A 20,903-nucleotide genomic window follows, 5' to 3' on the forward strand; every position below is an offset into this window, starting at 1 on the left:
GGAGGTCATCGCGGCTCAGTACCCGGCACAGTGCCGTGTTTTGGATTCATAATGAGAACAATGTGCATTAGGGACTGATGTTCTGGGTTTTTAGTAAGCCGTGTTCATCCCAAGTCAAGGACGTTTTGTGTGTGTGTGTCACGCTCTGGCAGCGAGGAGGGACCGAAGGGAAACCGGGAGGAGCAGAGCCGGGACCGGTGCCCCGAGCCGGCCAAAGGGACATTCCACCCCCTGGAACTCCATGCCCGGCACATAAACCGGGGAATTACCTGGAAAGGGGGGCCAGCGGGGTTTGGGAAGGGGGTTTGGCATCGGTGGTGAGCAATTGTATTGCGCATCGGTTCTTTGGGTTCTTTCTTTCCCTTTTTATTACCATTATTATTGTTATTTACCACTGTTAGTGTATTTGACTTTGTTCTCAATTATTAAACCGTTCTTATCTCAACCCGCGCGTTTCCAGCCACTCCGCAGCCCCCGCGCCCCGCCGGTGGCCGCGGGCCCTCAGGCGGCGGGGGCGGGGCCGCCATGGCGGGGCGGGGCGGGCGCGGGGGCTGCCGGGCCGGGAGCGCGGCGGCGGCGGCGGGAGGTACCGGGGGACCGGGGGGGGCCGGGGGGGACCGGGGGCACGGCCGGGGGAATGGGCGCGGAGGGGGCCGGGCTCGGGCGGGCAGGGACAGGGGCACGGGCAGGGGAAGGGGCAGGGGAAGAGCCGCCTCATGGCCTCCCCCTGGAAAACGCCCGCCCCCGGCGCAGCGCGGAGCTCCGGGCGGGAAAGCCCCGCTGCCACCTCTGCCCCGGCAGGAAATGGCCGTTCTGGGGCCGAACCCCGCCGGGCACCCCCCGAGCCGACCCGGGAGGGCCGAACCCCAGGGAGGGGGACGGGGGGAGCCCTGAGGGCAGCGCGCTGAGCATGGAGCCCTGGAACAGGGGTGCAATACACAGCCGTACGCCCCTGGAATACACAGCCGCACACCCCTGGAATACACAGCCATACACCCCTGGAATACACAGCCATACACCCCTGGAATACACAGCCATACACCCCTGGAACACCCATGCAATATTCATCCATACACCCCGGAACACCCCTGGAATACACAGCCATACACACACGGCACCGTTGTGTTTGCTGGACCTTAGGGTCGGAGTTGCCTCCTCCTGACAGGGGCAGCTCCCACCCCGTGGCCTGGGAAGGCTCCAGTGTCTTCCCCTTCCCAGCAGGAATCAGGACAAAGTGATGCTGGATGTACCTGTGGGAAACAGGCAGTGGTGAACAGGCAGTACAACAGTGGGTTATCATAGAGAAAAATACTGGGGCCTCTGTTGTGTTTGGGGTATTCTAAAAGCACGTGCATGGGGTTTGTGATGTGGATAAAGGGTTATTTTGGGCCATTGTATTTGATTTAATAATATATACTCTCTTAACTGCATTGATTTATACTCCACTTAACTTGGAGTTGATTAATTTTTGAGTTTAAAACAAATAAGGGTTTTGCCTTCATATGTTTTTTACCTTGAACAGTAACTGAGGAGCCTCAACTGTGTTTTTATATATATTTATCATATGTTGTGCTTGCATAGGTATTTAGTCAGCTTTCAGTGGTCCACTGTGATTTCTGCTCACTGGATTTTTCACAAAGCTCTGTTTTACAGGATTTATGACATTTACGCCTCTGACTTTGGAAGAGAAGAAGTTCAGCAAAAATGTCCAAGATTGAGAAAATGAGTATCCTCGGAGTGAGGAGTTTTGGGGTGGAGGATAAAGACAAACAAATTATCACTTTCTTTAATCCATTAACTATTTTGGTGGGACCAAATGGTGCAGGAAAAACGGTAAGGCTTGCTATATGTTTGGGCTTGAGCTGTAAAAGGTCTGAAAGGCCTCAACATTTGAATAATGATCTCTACTGAAAGGTATTAATAATATTGCAAAAGTTGTGCTGTTCACTGCACTGTTGTTTAGCATTGAGATCTGCTTTCTTGCCTGGAATTTACAGATTTTTTCCACAAAATCGATCCATATCCGATTAAAACAAATTTCAAAGTAACATGTTTTCATGATACTCAAAAAAATAAGATGTTGTTTCTTATTTCTCTCTCCTCGTGTATTTTACTCATTTGTAAATATTTGAGCTGTTACTGTGCTTTTATCTGTAGTCCATCTTGGTTACTCTAAATTGCCATTATAAGTATATATTTATTTCTGTTTTCTTAGACTATCATTGAATGTCTTAAATATATATGCACTGGAGATTTTCCTCCTGGAACCAAAGGAAAAACATTTGTTCACGATCCAAAGGTAAGAGTTGTAGTGACTGAATTGGACATGTATTTACTCCTAAATAAAATACTTCCCTGCACTCGGGGTTGTGAGTGAAACAGGGATGCTCAGGCTGTTGGCAGACTTGGGCTGACTGTATTGTTTCAGGAAAAGCAGAGAGCTGGGGGAGAAGAGAACATTCCCCACAGCTGGGGAGGCACATATTCATTTGGACCTTGAGGAGGATTTTCCGTAATTGGGTTTTCTTTTTGCTTCTGCCGAGGTTGCCAATGAAACAGATGTGAGAGCTCAGATCCGGCTGCGGTTCCGGGATGTGAACGGAGAGCTCGTGGCCGTCCAGCGCTCCATGATCTGCACCCAGAAGGGCAAGACTCCGGAATTTAGAACGCTGGAATCTGTCATTACTAGAACAAAGTAAGTTGTCAAGTGTTTTTTTCTTGCTTTGGCATGAAGATCTGTTTGGTTTTGGGATATCTTTATGCATAAGATTAGAGAAAACTCCATAACGTATTCCTAAAAGCTACCAGAGCTTTTGGATTAAAGGTGTGGAGTTTCACCAATTTATCTGGTAGGTGATTGAAAAATCCTACATTTGACAGCCTCTACGTTAAGAAATCTGTCAGCTTGAATTTATGTGAAAATTGTCTTAGTAGTGATAGTGGGGAGGCCCTGGCACAGGTTGCCCAGAGAAGCTGTGGCTGCCCCATCCCTGGAAGTGTCCAAGGCCAGGTTGGATGGGCTTGGGGCAACCTGGGATAGTGACATCCCTGACCACGGCAGAGATTTGGAACAAGATGAGCTTTGAGGTTCCTTCCAACCCAAACTATTCCATGGTTCTCTGATTGTATGATACAGTTTAAAATTAACATTATGTGGAGTATGTAGGCTTTACTTCCATAGGAACATTTTCAGTTTCAGATCATTTTTGGCCTGTGTTTAACTCCCATCTCCACTGTTTAATTGTATTTCCTTTACTCCAGAGCGTTTTTGCTCCCTCTGGTGGTTCCACTGAGTTTTAAAACGTGTAACAGTCAGACTACAAATATTGACAGTGTTAAAAGCACCTGTCGAACATGGTAATTACGGACTTATAAATTGTTACTTGTTAAGTTTTCGAATCATTGCATTACAACGAGATTATACTGTTAAAAATGCAGTTTACCTTTCAAAGAACTTGCTGGTAACCTCTTTGGGGATTTTCTTTCCCTGTGCTCGGGCAGGAACGGCGAGAAGATCAGCAGCCTGAGTTCCAAGTGTGCAGAGATAGATCGGGAGATGATCGGTGCCCTCGGGGTTTCCAAAGCCGTGCTCAACAACGTCATTTTCTGCCACCAAGAGGAGTCCAACTGGCCCTTAAGTGAAGGAAAGGCCCTCAAACAAAAATTTGATGAGATCTTTTCCGCAACAAGGTTTTTCTCTTTACTGTAATTAAGTAAAAACTAAGTAAGAAAATGTCTTCTCTAATAACGTAGGTGTTGATGAAAATGTCTGAGGCATTGTTTCACACAGCAGCATTGCTATATTGCCAAAAGATCTGAAATTTTTTGTCCTTTTTTTTAAAGGTATATTAAAGCGCTCGAAGCTCTGCGTCAGGTACGGCTGAAACAAAGCTTGAAAGTAAAAGAGTGTCAGACAGAACTGAAATATCTAAAACAAAATAAAGAGAAAGCCCAGGAAATCCAGGATCATCTTAGCAACAGAGAGGCTCAACTGGCTGCTTCTAAGGAGAATGTAAAAACAATTGAGAGCCAGCTTGAACCTCTAAAGGTAACTTGCATGATGATTGTGTTAGTACTTTCATACAAAACAGTCAAAAATCTTACACTTTTATGTCTAATCCTTTGCCCTGAAGCAGAATTAAGCACACCTCAGCTCGCCTGACAGATGCTGCTCTAGCCTGTAAACAGTCACTGGAGATTTAAGAACATAGAATTCTTGTAGCAGCATTGTTTTTTTTGTTGCTTGATTTTAAACCTCTGAAATTTAGCTGGTATCTGAAACTAAAATGAACACAAACTAAAACTTAGCCCTCCCTATTTTTTACAAGTATTTTATAATGCTGAAGGTTTTACACTTAAAATAATTGATTATGGGATTCATAAGCTGGTGAGATATTTTACTTCCAGCATTTTTTCTTTTGCAGAGTTCTCTGGCAACAGTTGAACAGAATCTCACAAAAGCAATGAGGCTGGACAATGATGTGAAGGCCCTCGAGAGCAGGAGGCAGCAAATGGAGAAAGATAATCAAGATTTGCAACAGAAGATGGAAAAGGTTTCCTGTGTGACAAAAATTGAGATTAATTTGTTTTATCAGCCTAAGAAAAATATGTTTTCCAGTTTTTGCTTGTAGCAAATTTTCCCCTTACATGTGTTAGTATAGAAATTCTGCATGGGAGGTGTTTGTCTTTTATTTCTTGAATTCTGTTTTAAAAACTGTACATTTTAAAACCATCAATAATTGACTTATAAATTTAATTAATACAGAATAAAGTTAGGTTTTTGTATTTGGCGTACAGGTTTTCCAAGGAACAGATGAACAACTAAGGAATAGGTACCAGAACCACCAGAGAATAGTGAAGGAGAAGGAGAAGAGATTGTTGGACTATAAACGTGACTTGGACAGAGCCACTAAAGAATGCCAGAGGTTCAACAGTGAGAAATCAGAGCTGCTTGTTGAACGAGGTATTTTAGATTTCATCTATAACCTTGTCTTTATTTGTTAATGTAACTCAGTTCTGAAGTGGAACTACTGATAATAACTGAAGGGATGTGACCTGGACAGAACTCCTACAATGTGCATCAGTTTGGGCTCAGCTGCACAGTGGGGTGTGGGCACCTTGCAGGGGGCCAGGTCTGGGTGTTCTGCTCCCAGAGTTTCTGATGTGCACTTGTTCTGAGCTCTAATTGCAACATGTGGTACATCTTGTCTTAGAACTGAGAAAAACATGAAAGCTGAAAGCCCAGCATTCTCTGTTCACGTGGGGAATGGGGCTGAGTCAGGTAGTGTTCTTTCATACATTGTGTATTCTCTTTTTGATGGATTATGGGAACTTCAGCAGAGCTGTAGTAGTTGAGGCACAGAATATATACTTATATAAAATAAGTTTGGGGTTTGTTTTTTTATCAGAGTAATATTTTTAGTGTTTTAAGAGGCTTGCTTTTAAGTTATTGATTTATTACATTAATAAAAATTTAGTTACCTGAAACAACAATCTCTAGCTACAGCTTGTTTTTACTCTGTAGCTTTTTGTTTTGTTTAAAAATACTTCCATTTCAAAAGCTTTAATAGTTGCAACTGACTTTGAATCCTGAATGTATTTTGGGGTTTTGAACATTCCTGTCACTCTCTCTCTCTGTGGAGGCCGTCTGCAGCTGCAGGCAGATCGTCACCAGGAGCACATCATGACCAGGGATTCCTTAATTCAGTCCTTGGCAGCACAGCTGGAGCTGGATGGTTTTGAGCGAGCACCTTTCAGTGAAAGGCACATCACCAGTTTTCACAGGTTGGTGAAGGAGAGACAGGAGAGAGACACAGAAGCTGCAAATCATTTGATGGTAAGAACTTGGTTATTTTAGTAGTGCCATCAGTATTGCCAATTAGTGTGTTATTGGTCCAGACATGTCTTTAAGGTGCTGGGAGGAAGTGTTGGGGGGGGGAACTGAAACCATTTTTCTTCTGGAATCCTTGCTTGTGGGTTTCCTGAATCTTTCCATGGACGTTAGTTTTGGAACTAGGAGTGGTCATGAAGGCTGTTGGACAGGCAGTTTGTCACATAGGTTTTTCTAGCAGCCCTCATGGAGGTGGATCACTGACAAGCTCAAAAGCCTGAGGAAGAATTACAGTGGGCAGCTGGTTTAAAAATAAGCAGCTTTTCGTTGAAGTCATGTTAAAAATGGAATTCCTCTTACGGAACACTAGTGGTATGATGCATCTGCATTTTCCTGTCAAAAACATTGCAGCAGAAAACTTTGGGCAAGTTCTAGTTTTCTCAGTATTTCAGTGTCTTGTGTTGCAGTGGTGACTATTTGCAGACTAGTGGGGAAAAGTATTTTAAATATTTTCCTGTGAAAAAAATAATAAGTATATTATCACTGACTTCTTTCAGAGAGACTTTGCACGAAAAGAAGCAATGAAACAAAAACAGATATTCAAAATAAGAAACATGATGAGCTGAAGAAAGTCAAATGTGAATTGCAGCAGTTGGAGGGGTTTTCAGACAGAATTAGTGAGCTGGATGAGGAGATTGGCAAGACGGTAAGTTAATGTGTAACTGAAAAAATTATAGAAGTTTGAAGTAAAAACTTTGGGCTGTATCATTAAAAAAATTGATAAAAACTAAAAAACTTAACCCCCCCTTGATCTTTACTGTCAGCTGCAGTTTTGCCTTTTAATACCCACTGTGCTTTGTCTTTTTAGATAGTGCATTCTTTGGGGCAGGGCCTGTTCACTACTTTGGTTTTGGTCAGTGCACACATAGAATATGCTACTGCTGCTTGGCGAGTTGTAAATAGAGTAATAGCCACAGCTGGTGATAGGAGATTAGTCACCCTTAAATCAGTGGGCCAGAAACGTTGAATTGAAGTGCCACACTACCTACAGTTGTCAAGATAACTTGTCTGTGAGATGGACTGTTTGGTTATAAGTGTTTTAGCTGATGAAATATTGCAAAGTTACAAGCATTTTACATTCCAGCTGAACAGCTGGTTATGCCTTTGTGGCCAAATATTTTATGTGTGTTAGCAGTGTATGAATGCAGTGCTTGACAGTGTTTTTTCTAGCCTCCTCACTAGGGTAACTCCAAATTTAATATACAGTAAATGCTAAAATAGAGAAAATCAAACTAAGTATGAGGGAGCTTCCTGGAGCTATGTCATGTGGTTATGGCTTCTGGCAAAAGCATGAGTGACTTGGGGCAGCACTGCATTCCAGGACAGTGCATCCAGCCTCTGCCTGGGGCTTGCCTTGCCCCATGCCAGCATCACAGCCTTGGACCTTTTACATGGATTCTTTACAAGTCTTGTGCCTGTCCTGTAGCAGCTGATGAGCTGAAGAGCTTTCTTCTCTTTCCTTTAGTTAGAACTTCATTGATTTGTGTCATTATTTGTGTTTTCTGGCCATTTATTTTTTGTGTAGGAACATGACCTGGAGAAGGCTGAGAGGAACAGCAATGTAGAAACGCTGGAACGGGAGGTACAGACTCTGCAAAGTGAGAAAATAAGCCTGGACAAAGCTCTCAGGAGGTTGGATCAAGAGATGGAGCAGTTGAATCTACATACCACCACAATTACCCAAATGGAGATGCTGAAGAAAGACAAAGTAATTTTTCAATCATTATCTCATAAGAGAGGGACATAAAATTGATACAGTGGCTCTAAGATTTGTGTATTTTTCAGATGTCTATCACCAATCAGATGTAAAGCCTTCATAGAAGCCATTACCTTAATTAATGCATTGACTGTTATAAACTTGAAGATGTGAAAACTTTAATTTAAAATGCTTCATTTCCCCAGGCAGAGAAAGAAGAGCAGATTAGAAAAGTAAAATCAAGACATTCTGAGGAACTAACGTCCCTGTTGGGATACTTCCCAAATAAAAAACAACTTGAAGACTGGCTTCATGGTAAAAATAAAAAGATTAATCAGACAAGGGATACACTTGCTAACCTTAAGTAGGTATTAATTTAATTGTTTATGTCTCCATAAGTATTTATGTTTTTAAATGTTGGAAACTTTAATGTGCTCAACATAGTTTTAACCTAAATTCGTTATTGTTTATTTAGGTATCTGCAAAATCAGAGAAAGCATCCTACAGTGTTCCTGTAATGTAGAGCTGATACAGTTTGTGCTAGTTGTTAAAATCACAATGTTTGTAGTGTGTCAGAGTGATAACAACCTTGAGAGGTTCAGTAATATCTCACAAGCAGCAGTAGATAATCCTATTCTGTAAAGTTTTGTAGGGTTTTATTTGTTAGAAATGAGTTTCTCATCATATAGAAAACTAAAGGGATTTAAAATGAAACACTTTGATCTATAGCATAGTCAATGCTATAGATTGGCTGAAAAATCATTGAAGAAGAAGTGGTGAACAGCTCTGGAATACCAATTTTAGATTAACTTCCCATGGCTTTGGTTTTGCTTAAACAGTTTGAATCTTTGGTTTTGGAAAATAAAAGAGTTTCTTCACTGATGTTTCAGCAAGCGACTGGCATTGGTAGAAAATAACAAAACTTACGCCAGTAATGAGCTAAAAAAAAAGGAAGCACAGTTGTCCCAGCACGAAGCAAAACTTTTTGATGTTTGTGGAAGTCAAGATTTTGACAGTGATCTGAACAAACTTCAAGATGAAATTGAAAAAAGTTCCAAACAGCGAGGTAAATTCACGCATAGCTCTGCTTTTTCTCCCTAAAGCACTGATTTAGCTCTGCTTATGAACTGTTTATTCAACATAAGTCTTCTGTTTGCTTTTCTGCCAGCTGTGCTTGCTGGAGCCACTGCAGTCTATTCCCAGTTCATTACACAGCTGACAGAGGAGAGCCAGTCTTGTTGCCCAGTGTGCCAGCGAGTTTTTCAGACGGAGGCTGAGCTGCAGGATGTCATCAGTGACCTGCAGTCCAAGCTGCGCCTGGCCCCAGACAAGCTGAAGTCAACAGAGACTGAGCTTAAAAGGAAGGAGAAAAAACGGGATGAAATGATGAGCCTTAAACCACTGAGGTGAGGTACTAAGCAAACCAGATTGTTGCAAGCTGTTTTCTTGCAAATGCTTGTTTTCTGATTATTAAAACTATCAAGGAGGCTTTATTTTAGGACTAGTTAATTCATCTCATTGTTAATTTATCTAGTTAATTTATTTTGTTGAGATATTTTGAGAGCATTTGAGAATATATGAGGGTAGAGCTTTCCTTCACAAGAGGGCACTCTTGTACAGTGGATTATACCTTCTCATGGGCACTTGCTGTAATTAAGTTGAAAACCAAAAGAGATTTTGCTTGTTTTGTTTCATCTCACCTGTCTAAAATGAGGGATTATTACCTTAGCTGGGTATGTAACAAAAGCTTAGTTGAATGTGGGCAAGGTTAAGGGGTTACTATTTTGGTTAAATTTAATCTTCCACTATTAAATCATATCACAGATTTTATGATCTTGAATGTCTTCAATTTATGCTGCTGTTTTTGACAGAAGAAATTTTAGGGATTTATATCTTATTTAAGGCAAACTGTAGTTGAACTCGAAGAAAAGGAAATTCCAGACCTGAGGAACAAGATCCAGAATGCAAACAGAGATTTAACAGGTCTGAAGGGTGAGATAGAAGAACAGGAATCATTCCTGCAGACAGCTTTGTCTGAGGAGGAAGGTGCCAAAGTGTGTTTACAGGATATAACACTGATGGAAAGGTACCAGGTATGCTTTGGTTATTTTTTTTAACATATAAAATTATATTCACTTGCTAGGATTTAAATATGTAGTTATTCAGTAATATGACATAACTTTAAGGTCTTTATTTTAAAATACTTTAAAAGACAGTATAACACAGATGATCTTGGTACTAATAAAATTCATGTTTTACGTAATGATTTTTTCTTTCAAGGACCACAGAGTACCTTGAGTTCTGATTCAATTCTGTGCTAGTAACTGGAAAAAAAGATATAATGCAGAACATGAGCAGGACCACAAGTACACCAAAGTGTTTCTCAGTCCTTATAGTTGTTATAGTTCAGTGTATTCTCAGCACCTCACATGTGCTTCCATTCCCATGGTTCTGTGCCCTCTGAATATATGGTAAAGGGAAAGAGGAATCCTACACTTTTTGTTATTCTGGCACAGAAGACTGTTTTGAACAGTCTTCGCACCTTAATACCAACACAAAATCTTTGCTTGCCTGAGAATCATCCTGGAACAATGAGACAGAGGATGTGGGGCCAGGCAAAGGACAGAGAGCGTTTCCCAGGTGGGAGGTGGCAGCAGCTCCCGAGGCTCCAGCAGTTCCACTGTCCCAGGGACAAGCTGTACATGTACCTGTCCTGAGGGGGGCTGAGAATGCCAAAAGCCCATCCATCCACACTGACTGATTTCCTCCACAGTTAGGAATTCCAGTTTCTAGCAGCCTGTGGCTGACACAACCCAACTGCTAATGATGTGACATTGCTCCAGAAGAGGGGGGAAATTTGAAGGTGCCTGAGCTTATTCTTAGTGCCAAAGATTAAAAAATACATTGTTGAACACTAGTACAATAGTAATAGTATTTTCCCTTATACTTTCAGACTGATATTAGGGATATGGAACGAAAAATTGCTCAGCAGGAGGCTAAACTGCTGGGGGTAGATTTAAGTAGAACTGTTCTGCAAGTAAGCCAAGAAAAACAGGAGAAAAAACACTTGTGGGATACAGGTAGGCCTTACAAAACTGGTATTTAATTTTTATACTGGAAATAATGTTCCAAACTTCCTGCCATTAACATTTGAGTTAACTTACTTTACATTCTGAAGTAACTGTATTCCCCTAGTTTGTTGTTACGGGTTTTTGGAGTCATAGAATCATCATAGAATCATACAATCACAGAATCAGCTGGGTTGGAAGGGACCTCTGAGATCATCCAGTCCAACCCTTGATCCAACCCCGCCGTGGTTCCCAGCCCATGGCACTGATGCCACATCCAGTCTGTCCTTAAACACCTCCAGGGATGGAGAATCCACCACTTCCCTGGGCAGCCCATTCCAATGGCTGAGCACCCTCTCTGGAAAGAAATTCTTTCTAATATCCAACCTAAATCTCCCCTGGCACAGCTGAAGACCCAGCCCTCTTGTCTTGCTGATCATTGCCTGGGAAAAGAGACCAACCCCCCCCGGCTCCCCCCTCCTGTCAGGGAGTTGTAGAGAGTGAGGAGGTCTCCCCTGAGCCTCCTCTCTCCAGGCTGAGCCCCCCCAGCTCCCTCAGCCTCTCCTCACAGCACTTGTGCTCCAGTCCCTTCCCCAGCCTCGTTGCTCCAGGGGTGGCCTCACCAGCACTGAGTCCAGTCGTACCAGCCTGATTTAGAGTAAAAGGAAGACAGCAATGGTTTTAAGAACAGATTGACCATTTCACTGTTTTCATCTGCAGTTACTGGTAAAATTGAGTTGAATCAGAAGCTGAAGCAGGACCAGCAGAGTCAGATTCAGCAGCTGAAGAGCACAGTGAACGAGCTGAGGGCAGAGAGGCTGCAGATTGTGAGCAGCATGCAGCGCCGGCGGCAGCTGGAGGAGCAGAGCGTGGAGCTCAGCACTGAGGTGCAGTCCTTGGGCAGGGAGGTCAAGGTGAGAAATACCCTTTGTTATTTAACCCTTGGCCGTGTCGTCCTTGAAATAAAAAATAATAATCTTGGTGTGTTAACATTGTCTCTAATCCTGGCCAGTGAGATGTGTTTTTAAGTGTTTGTCCTGTGCTGCTTTTGTGTATCTTGGGCAATATCCAGAACTTTATTAATATGTTTGTTTGTTTTTTTTTAATACACCCAAAAAAGAAAAGTAACCATGTTGCTGTTTTTACCAGTTGAAAAATTACTGATTTTTAACAGAATGTGAAAATAAAAAGGACTTTTTCCAACTGCTTTTCAGGAAGCAAAAGAACAAGTATTTCCTTTGGATGTAACTTTAGAAAAACTGCAGCAGGAGAAGGAGGATCTAGTGAATAAAAGGACTACAAGTAATAAAGAAACACAAGAGAAGGTTTGTTTGCTCTTGGCATAGCTGGGAGATAGGATTAGATACTGTTTTTCGGGCATGTATGGAAACTGTGGTAATGAGTTTATTTTCAGGAAAGGGCTGTAACTTCAGCAGATGCTTGAGATTGGTGGAGCTTTTAGGGAAGAAAAGGAACATAAGTCAGACAGGACATGAACTCAATTGTAATTAACCTTTGGCAGTCTTGACAAACAGTTTCTTGGGACATTTGGCAATATTTATTGGCCAATGGGTTGAAAAGCCCTTCCTGATAGACCTAAGAGGAATGGCAAAGGTGGCCATCACCTGTCCTTGCCAAGGGTCACACTTGCTTTTCCCAGGTGAAGGAGCTCTCTTGTGTAAGCACCATTTGTTTTGAGAGACATTTTCATGGTTATAAGGAGCATTTGGATCTCAAAAGCTGAAGGGTTTATTAGATAATTAAAGAGAGTTATGATAAGTGATTGTACTTTGGCAGTAGAGTTATCCAGTGTCTCATCTTTGATGCAGGGCACATCTGCTCGTGGACTTAAGACTATATTTCATTTGAAATCTTTTCTCTGCAGATAAATGGCATAAATGAGAAAGTTAAAGATATAAACAAGTATATGAAAGAAATTGAAAACTATATTCAACAAGGAAAAGAAGACTATAAAAAGGTAATCTAAAAACCAGACAATAAAGTTTTGCATGGAAAGTACTTCTGTGCTTAAATCATATACCATTTTATTTCTTTAGCAAAAGGAGTCTGAACTTGATGAAGTAAATACTCATTTGGCTGCCTGTGAGAAACAGAAGGAAAAGATAAGTAAAGAGATGGAAGTGACTCGACAAGATATTGACACTCAAAAGGTGGATGTATTGCTTCAAGTATGCTTTTTGTGGTTGAAATAATTCCTAGTTTTGGTTTAAATCTGTCTAGGTCTGTAGTGGTGCAAAATTTTAATTCCTTCTAATTTATTTAACAAGCTGTTAGTCAAAATAGCTTCTATCCACGCATTAGGCTGAAAAAAATCTTGAGATTTGTGTATGCAAATTCAAAAAACATTTAACTATCATCTTGTGGTATTTTCAAAAGGGTTAGGTCTGTTGGGATAGTAGCCAGCATTTTCAGGAGTATCTGTGTGTGGAGAAAACGTGCCTTTTTAAGTAAAATACCAAAAGTTGCTAGTTACTCCAGATTTTATCATGTACTTTAAATTCCTGTGTATATATTTCAAATACTGCATGTGTTCTTCATAGGAAATATGTCTTACCCATTCTACCCCTCCACTTACTGTCTATAACTTGTAGAAGTGAGATAGGGGGCTTGGTTAAATCTCATCCTAAACTACTTACCCCATTTGAAACATTGATTAATATTCACACACAGAATCACTTGTGTTCACCTGTGAAAGTAAATACTGTAAGTGTTACTCCAGTTTGAAAGCTGAAATAATACTGCTGATTTCCATTGTGCTCCATTTCTAGCACACGACAAGTGCTCACTGTGATAATTTTGGTTGTTGTCAATTATTTTATGTTTGCAGAATGCTTAGAGTTGTACAGAACTCATACATTGTAGTTGAGAACCAATATACTGAAACATTGCACACCTCCTTGCTTTCTGGGGAGGCAGGTACAGGAAAGGTGGCTGGAGGATAATCTGACTTTGAGGAGCCGGAACGAGGAGCTAAAAAAAGTTGAAGACAAGATAAAACAACTTATGAAGGAGATGGGAGAAATGAAAGTACCCCAAATGAAAAAGTAAGCACCTTCAAAACAGAATGGCTCTGCAGAAGAATTCAGGCAATATCTGAATGTTGTACTCGCTGTGTTTTCGTGTGTCCTGGTCCTCTTTTCTCCCCAGACATGTAGACCACTTCCTTCACACCTGTATTTGCTTCACATCCCCATGACAACAACATAAGTGACTCAGTGAAATTAAATAGTGCTTCTGGCTAGAAATAGAAATATGTGCTCATACCTGTTCCAGCCTAATCCTTTTTCATGATGTTCACTGCTAAATCCACATTTAAATAATTCATACTTCTGGATAAGAATATTTAGTTTTCATTTTCAGTCTGCTCACTTAGGTCCCAGCAGCATATTCTATGTTTACCTCAGTAGTTTAATAATAATTGCTCAGATAATAAACACTTTTGAAAAGTAATTATCCCTCTGCTGGTTCTTGCATGTGAAAGATTTATTTAGCTTGCTAGAGCTTACCCAATAATTTTTCTTATTTTGCTCGGTGTATCCTAGTTAAATTCCACCTATGAAATTAATTATTTTTTATAACTCTGTTAATAGCACTTTAGCATTTGAACTTGATACCCTGCTTCTCCCACTCAGAATAGTGGTTTGAATATGTTCTTAACAAACTTTAAAATGTTTTTATTTCAATAATGTCTTTGTTTCAGTGGCATTAGTGCTATAATTTTAACTGTTACAGACTTTAAAGATACAATATAATGAGCTACTGTCTAGCGTGAATGAGAACCCTGATTAAAAAATCGTGTAACCCTGAATACAAAAGACTCATGTATCAATTATGGTTTCACAGTGAACAAAAGCATTTGGAGGAGAGAATAGAATCTCTGAAAAGGAACCATCACGTCGCCCTTGGCCGCCAACGTGGGTTTGAGGAAGAGATTGTTCGGTTTAGGAAGGAGCTTCGAGAGCCACAGTTCAAAGACGCAGAGGACAAATACAGGGACATGATGATTGTCATGAGAACAACAGAGCTGGTGAACAAAGATCTGGACCTTTACTACAAGGCTCTTGATAAGTAAGTATTGTCATGTGAGGGTCATTCTGAAATGTTTTCATCTTTATCAATAACCTTGATGCAAAAGCAGCTTTCAATTCCGGGCTTCCAGGATAACCTAGAAATGGTAAATGGATACAATTCTTTGAGATATATAGCAATTTGTCTTTATAAATTCTGGCATTTAAATATTAGGATAACATAACAAGGTGCAACTTTTAAAGTAAATTAATGCAACCACACTAGAAACTGCACAGGATTGGTATGATGTAGGATATCTGTAAGTCAATGTCTATAATGTACAAATAGTAAATACGTTGATGGTAATAACTGGATTTTAATACAGTCATAGATAAGTCTGATGATCATTATAATTTCATTCCCAGTTCTCTGTAGGACTTGTTTGTGTGGTTGTACATGTTAGGACTCATATTTGGAGTGCAACAGTTGGAGAGAGATAAGGAAAGGTGAAATCCATGTTTAAATCCATTATTAACCTGGGTCTCTCTACTTTCATTTCTATAGCAGTGTATTTTAGCACCTTCTGGTCATATCTTAACATGAATAAGATATACCAGGTAGATTTTTTGTTTCCCATGATCATCTGCTGAGGTAAACTATTGTGTTTTTGATTATTACAATATAGAGGTGCTTTTTGCCCTTTTCCAGCGTGGGTGGTTTTGTGCTTATCAAAGAAGGCAAGATCATAAGAAACACGTCTGGCATTTGATGGAAAGTGTAGCAAACTTTGTGATTGTTTCTGTTTCCTCTGGAAGCTTATTTGCTAGTCTTGGGCTGACTGGCCAAAAAGGGCATCTCTGAATTTGTGACCATGTACAAAGTAAAACATGTGGCTCCCTCAAACCCCGTTTGTTCAGTTGTAGTGGTGGAATAGCACCGAGCTATCTGTAGTTCTTCCCTTTCAGCTGCAATGCAGATGCACTCCAAGAATTTCCTTTTTAGAATTAGGCTCTTTTTGTGTGCTATCAAATCATCTATTGTTTCTATTTAAGGCTAAACAGGAAAACAGGCTTGTAATTTCAAGAAAAATAGATAAGCATCACTTATGGGTAATCGTCTGAAAAATCGGTGAGACGAAATTCTACCTCCAGTGGCCAGAGCTGGGGATGGGGCTGGGAAAGCCAACACTGTGGGTGTTCTGTGCTATCAGCTGATCTTTATTGACTTAATAGTTAGAGGTTGTGATAAATATTGATGAGGAATGCATTCTTGGGGTCAATTTAGTAAATTGTTGAAAACACTTCGGTTTTAACTTAACAAATTCCTATTAGACTTGATACCTCGATATTCCCCAGAGCAGGTGGAAGAGCAGAGGTGGGAAAAGTATATGTAAAAGTGCATTTCAGAAGGATTATTTTATTTCTGCTATGCTTTTTGTGCTATGTTCGCTTGCCATAAATTGAGCAAGCTTTTTTTTTATTCTAGAGTAGTTTTTCTTTAAAAAACAAGTCAGAAATGCAGCTTCCTGTCCTTTCCTGAACACTGTCTAGGACTTTATCTGTTAATGAACTAAAATCATGCTGATATATTCACCAGGGAAATTAAATTCAAAATTATTAATGACATTCTGTGTTAATCTTGCTGCTGAAGAAAAAGGCAGTTCTAGTCATAATGCCTGTTTGGGTAATTATAAAATTACATTCTTGATAAAAATTCTCTGCTCTGGGGAGACTTCAGGTTCTCCTTTCCTATTGGTGATGGCACTGTTGAGGGACTGTGCTGAAGAGTAACACGTGTTCTGGAAGGCTTACCATGAGATTCATCTTCTTGGTGTCAGTTTGAAAATACACCTCACACATAAATTTTAATTCTCTTGAAAAGTCAAGTAAAGTGGAACAAGTGGAAATAACTTTATCTGCATTACTTTCCTACTTCTTGAGACTGAGCTGTTTCTGACAAAAAAATTATTTACACAATAGTGTGTCGTTAGTCTTTAAATGCTTCTGCATTCAAAATCAACTGGTATTTCCTCTATTTTTAGTAAAAGTGTTTAGGGAATGGAAAGGGAGCTGCTGCCTGCCCTAAAGCCCCTGTAGTCCATAGCAGTCCATGGTTGCATCTCTAACATTTTGTGGGTTTTGTTGCTGTTCTTTAGAGCAATAATGACATTTCATAGCATGAAGATGGAAGAAATCAACAAAATAATTCGTGACCTTTGGCGAAGCATTTACAGAGGGCAAGGTTTGTAATGTTTTTTATTAGTTTATCCCATGAGTATCCATTTGATATCGAGCACTGCATATGGAAGTGTTTGTTCTCAAGATGGAAAATCTGGCATCTGAAAATAGTTGGTTTCATTGTAAAGGCTACATCTGTTCTTCACCACTGTAATCTTTTTATTACACATTATGTAGTAAATTGCAGGATAAATAGAATTATTTTTCCCTTTTCTGTGTTTTCCAAAGGTAAGGTTTCCTTGAGGCAGAGGAAATGCAGGAGTTCATTCTTTCCATTTTGGAAAAATTAATTTCAAAGATGTATCTGTTAGTGGGAGTTCTGAACTGAATTTTTATTGTTACTGGATATTACACCTCATCTCCCTTTAATCCCGTGTTATTTTTAAAGATTTTTGATAATGTAAAAACCGTCTCCTTCCCGTTTTCAGATATTGAATATATAGAAATTCGTTCTGATGCCGACGAGAACGTCTCAGCCGCTGATAAGAGAAGAAACTACAATTACAGGGTGGTGATGGTGAAGGGAGACACGGCCCTGGACATGCGAGGGAGATGCAGTGCTGGGCAGAAGGTGATGGCTTTTTGTGTTTAGTCCCCAGGGGTTCTGAGAGCAGACCCAGGTGGATGCAGAGGAGTCTCGTGTTCAGAAGGGACTGAAGCACAGGTGGCTCCAGCTCTGATTTATAGTTGTGTACAACTCCACTGTCTGGGTGTTGCTGTCAATATATTATTCTGCAATATGTGATTCTGAACATCTGAACCCTGCATTGTTTCAGTTGGGCACCAGACTGGTTCCTTTCAGGGGTGAAGGCTTTGACTTCCCTCTCTCCTCAAGTTCAGCTCCTCCCAGTCTGAGGTTACCACAGCTTTAGGTCAATCGATTTGTTCCCATGTTTTTTTATCTTCCTGAGCCTTTGGTCTTCTTTTTGCATCTACCTCTTAAGTTGACAGGACCTGTTTCCCTCCACATTTTGTTTCTCTCCTACTGCTGACTGTAACCTTTCAGTTCATGTCACCAAGCCATCCTTCCAGGTATTGCCTTTCCTTCTGTGCTGTCAGCTCACAGCTCTGTGCTCTGCCCATTCTTCTGTCCCAGTGCTTTAATAACGCACTGGCCAAGTGGCCTGATGTCACCAGCCATGACAGACCTGTGGTCAGAAGTTCCTCACAGCCACACCCCCACACTTTGGGGTGCAGAGTTGTTTCCACCTGCCTGGTGTGTTGTCTCGTAGAGCAGTTTAGATGTTGCATTGCAGTCCTATGTAAATGAGAGTGAAACCTGAACAAGTTTCTGAGCCGATATTCTGAGAATTCTTTGATCATGAACTGAGGTGCCAGCAGTCGTGATAATTGGAAAATATTTTTGGCAGCACAGTTTCCATCGAGTGACCTGTAATTTGCACTAGTTCAGGAGATCTTACAGGTATGATTAGGCATGTTGATGCAAAACTAACATGCACAGTGGCAAACCCTGCTGTCTTCAGTTTTAGTAAGTAGTCAGAAGTTCAGTAACTCAGTGATGCAGGCAAATTTCCACCCTCCCTGTGCAGTAGGATGGGCTTGCACAGAGAGTAGAGGTAATGCAGGTGGCAGTTTGTAGTTTCCTTACCTCAGATTAGAATCCTTACTTTCAATATCTCCTGATTTTTGAGTACTTGACTTCTTTGTAGAGTCCATCTTTCAATTCAAACTTGGAAGTGTTAGTGTAGTTTTTCAGTAATTAATTAGTTATTGTCATTTTGTGAACTATCAGCACATTGTTCTGTAAGCTTCAGTCACAGATTGCAATGGAATTAAAAATAGTTTGTCACATGTAGAACCTCTTTAAACACTTTGGAGAGTGAGAGTTTTTTTGTTTTGTTTTGTTTTTTTTTATTTATTTCCATTAGGTGCTTGCTTCTCTTATTATTCGCCTTGCTCTGGCAGAAACATTCTGTCTCAACTGTGGCATCCTGGCCCTGGATGAGCCCACAACCAACCTCGACCGAGAAAACATTGAGTCTCTGGCACATGCCCTCGTGGAGTGAGTGAGCTCTCCTTGTGACACTGAAGGATGGGTATTTCTCAAGTGGTCAGAGTAGCTGGCAGTAGTGAATTACATTTTAAGGTGGCACATCTTGGCATCTGCAAATACTCATGCAAAGCAGTAGCCTTGAATTCCCTCTCTCTGGAAAAGAAAAAGTATTTCTTAAATAATTTGAGGGGTTTTTTTAATGTGGGTAAAAATAGTGGCTAATCAGCATTAGGTTGGTTGATGGTTCATGTCACTCGTTATGGACAGCTAAATTTTTGTGCTATGTGTTTACAAGTTCTCTAAAAGCAGCACCTGCTTTAGATAAACACACACTCAATAATATCTCCTTGCAGGATCATAAAAAACCGTTCCCAGCAGCGGAACTTTCAGCTCCTGGTGATAACTCATGATGAAGATTTTGTTGAACTTCTGGGCCGTTCTGAGTACGTGGAAACGTTCTACAGGATCAGGAAGAACACTGACCAGTGCTCTGAGATCATGAAGTGCAGTGTCAGCTCCCTGGGCTCGTATGTTCATTAGAACCTCCAGTGAGGACACATTACAGACAGCCCGACTGATACATTATACACTGCCTGGCTTGACAGAGCTCAGGTGAAGGTGTCTGAAAATATGGTTCCTTTGTATTGTATCTGTTGAAGATTTGTCACAATTTTAGCCAGAGTCTAAAACTGTAAGACTTTTAAACTTCATCTCTTTCTACATATTTCTGGAATGTCTTAGGAATCGCCATGATTTGAAAGAATTTAAATGAATACCAGGCAGTTTAATTTAGGTGTATTCTGTGCTTTAAAAGGGAAAATAAAGTTGTGAGTTCTTTGTTTATGTCCTGTTGGGGAGATCCACTGCAAATTCTCTGGAACAGCTGCAGCTCTGTCAAAGGATTAGGGCCTGCCCTCCCTCTCTGGCAAGGTCAGCATGGGTGGGTGTCTCGTGTTCATAGCCACCCCCCTGCTCTACCCAAAATTCACAAGCTTCAAAGGGAACTTTTACTACTTTCTGTACAAGATAACCTAACTCTGGCTGCTCAAAGACACAGTCTTCCCCAAGTCTAACAGCTTGTTTGAGAATAAAGCAAAGCCCTGTCTCTAACCAGAGGAATGAGTGAATTCTCTTTGCTCAGTGAGTTCATGGCAGTGTTTGTGAATGTGAAAATGGTACAGAAGTGCCTCAGAGAGTTGATGTGTGTGGATGCTGAGCTTCACCTGCCCAGCTGTGGGTTTCCTTGGCATGGCAGCCTGAGGGAACCTGCTGCTCACTTGGGGTGACAATGGAAAGCCAAGGGCTGGCCTGTCCCAAAATGCAAAGGGCCTGATGGCCTCGAGTCCCGAGGCTGCAGACAGAAGTTCTCACAATGTGCCTTTCTGCCTCCAAAGCCCCGAGGGAAGGGACTTACCTGTCTCTCTTTATTTGTAGGCAAGTAGGAGGCACCTCTTCTGCCTTGAGCTCTTGCTAAGAGTCCACAAGCAGAAGCTGCACTTTAATTCTTTGAATCCTTGCAGTCAGCAGTGACCAGCTGAAGTTGCTCAGCAAACTGTGACCAAAGCTGTAACATGGGGATGGTTCTCTCTGGCTGAGAACATTGCCTGCTGTCTTCCTCCTCCTCCAGGGTGCAGGAATGCCTTTATTTTGCAGGGTGAGGAGCAGCTGACAGGGTTGGGGGTGTGGGCAGACCTGGCACCTGTGGGCAGGGGTGAGGGGCACCCCTTAAGGGGTAATGGCAGAACCCAAGCCCTTCAACTATGGATTATTTCCACCTCAGTTTTCTGAAAGCCACCAGTCATGGGAAACCACTCAAAGATAAGTGAATGAATGAGACTTCCTAGCAATTACGTTTTCACCAATTCCCCAAAAAAGCAATGAACACACAACTGGGGAGGGAGGTGGGGAGAGTAGGCAAAGGAAAATGCTACTAACGGGCATCATGTTTGCAGTTTTAAACAAGAAGCAT

The 20,903-nt window shown here is 41.2% G+C and overlaps 1 protein-coding gene across 1 annotated transcript; it reads left to right on the forward strand.

Moving 5' to 3' along the window:
• Window positions 1-547: 547 nt before the first annotated feature.
• RAD50 (RAD50 double strand break repair protein) lies at window positions 548-20,049 on the forward strand. The gene is given in 27 exon segments (XM_017833903.1): window positions 548-586; window positions 1,654-1,833; window positions 2,216-2,299; window positions 2,544-2,695; window positions 3,502-3,690; window positions 3,844-4,048; window positions 4,425-4,553; window positions 4,798-4,963; window positions 5,643-5,836; window positions 6,388-6,423; window positions 6,426-6,536; window positions 7,416-7,598; window positions 7,793-7,950; window positions 8,477-8,652; window positions 8,755-8,992; window positions 9,490-9,679; window positions 10,540-10,666; window positions 11,375-11,568; window positions 11,869-11,979; window positions 12,540-12,632; window positions 12,712-12,825; window positions 13,592-13,719; window positions 14,519-14,743; window positions 16,839-16,924; window positions 17,349-17,491; window positions 18,810-18,943; window positions 19,288-20,049. Coding segments are annotated over 26 exon segments (3,882 nt in total). The 5' UTR covers window positions 548-586; window positions 1,654-1,704; the 3' UTR covers window positions 19,475-20,049.
• The last annotated feature ends 854 nt before the right edge of the window (window positions 20,050-20,903 follow it).

Source organism: Lepidothrix coronata, unplaced genomic scaffold (genome assembly GCF_001604755.1).
Source record: "Lepidothrix coronata isolate B3197 unplaced genomic scaffold, Lepidothrix_coronata-1.0 Scaffold223, whole genome shotgun sequence".
In the NCBI taxonomy this organism is placed as follows: Eukaryota; Metazoa; Chordata; class Aves; order Passeriformes; family Pipridae; genus Lepidothrix; species Lepidothrix coronata.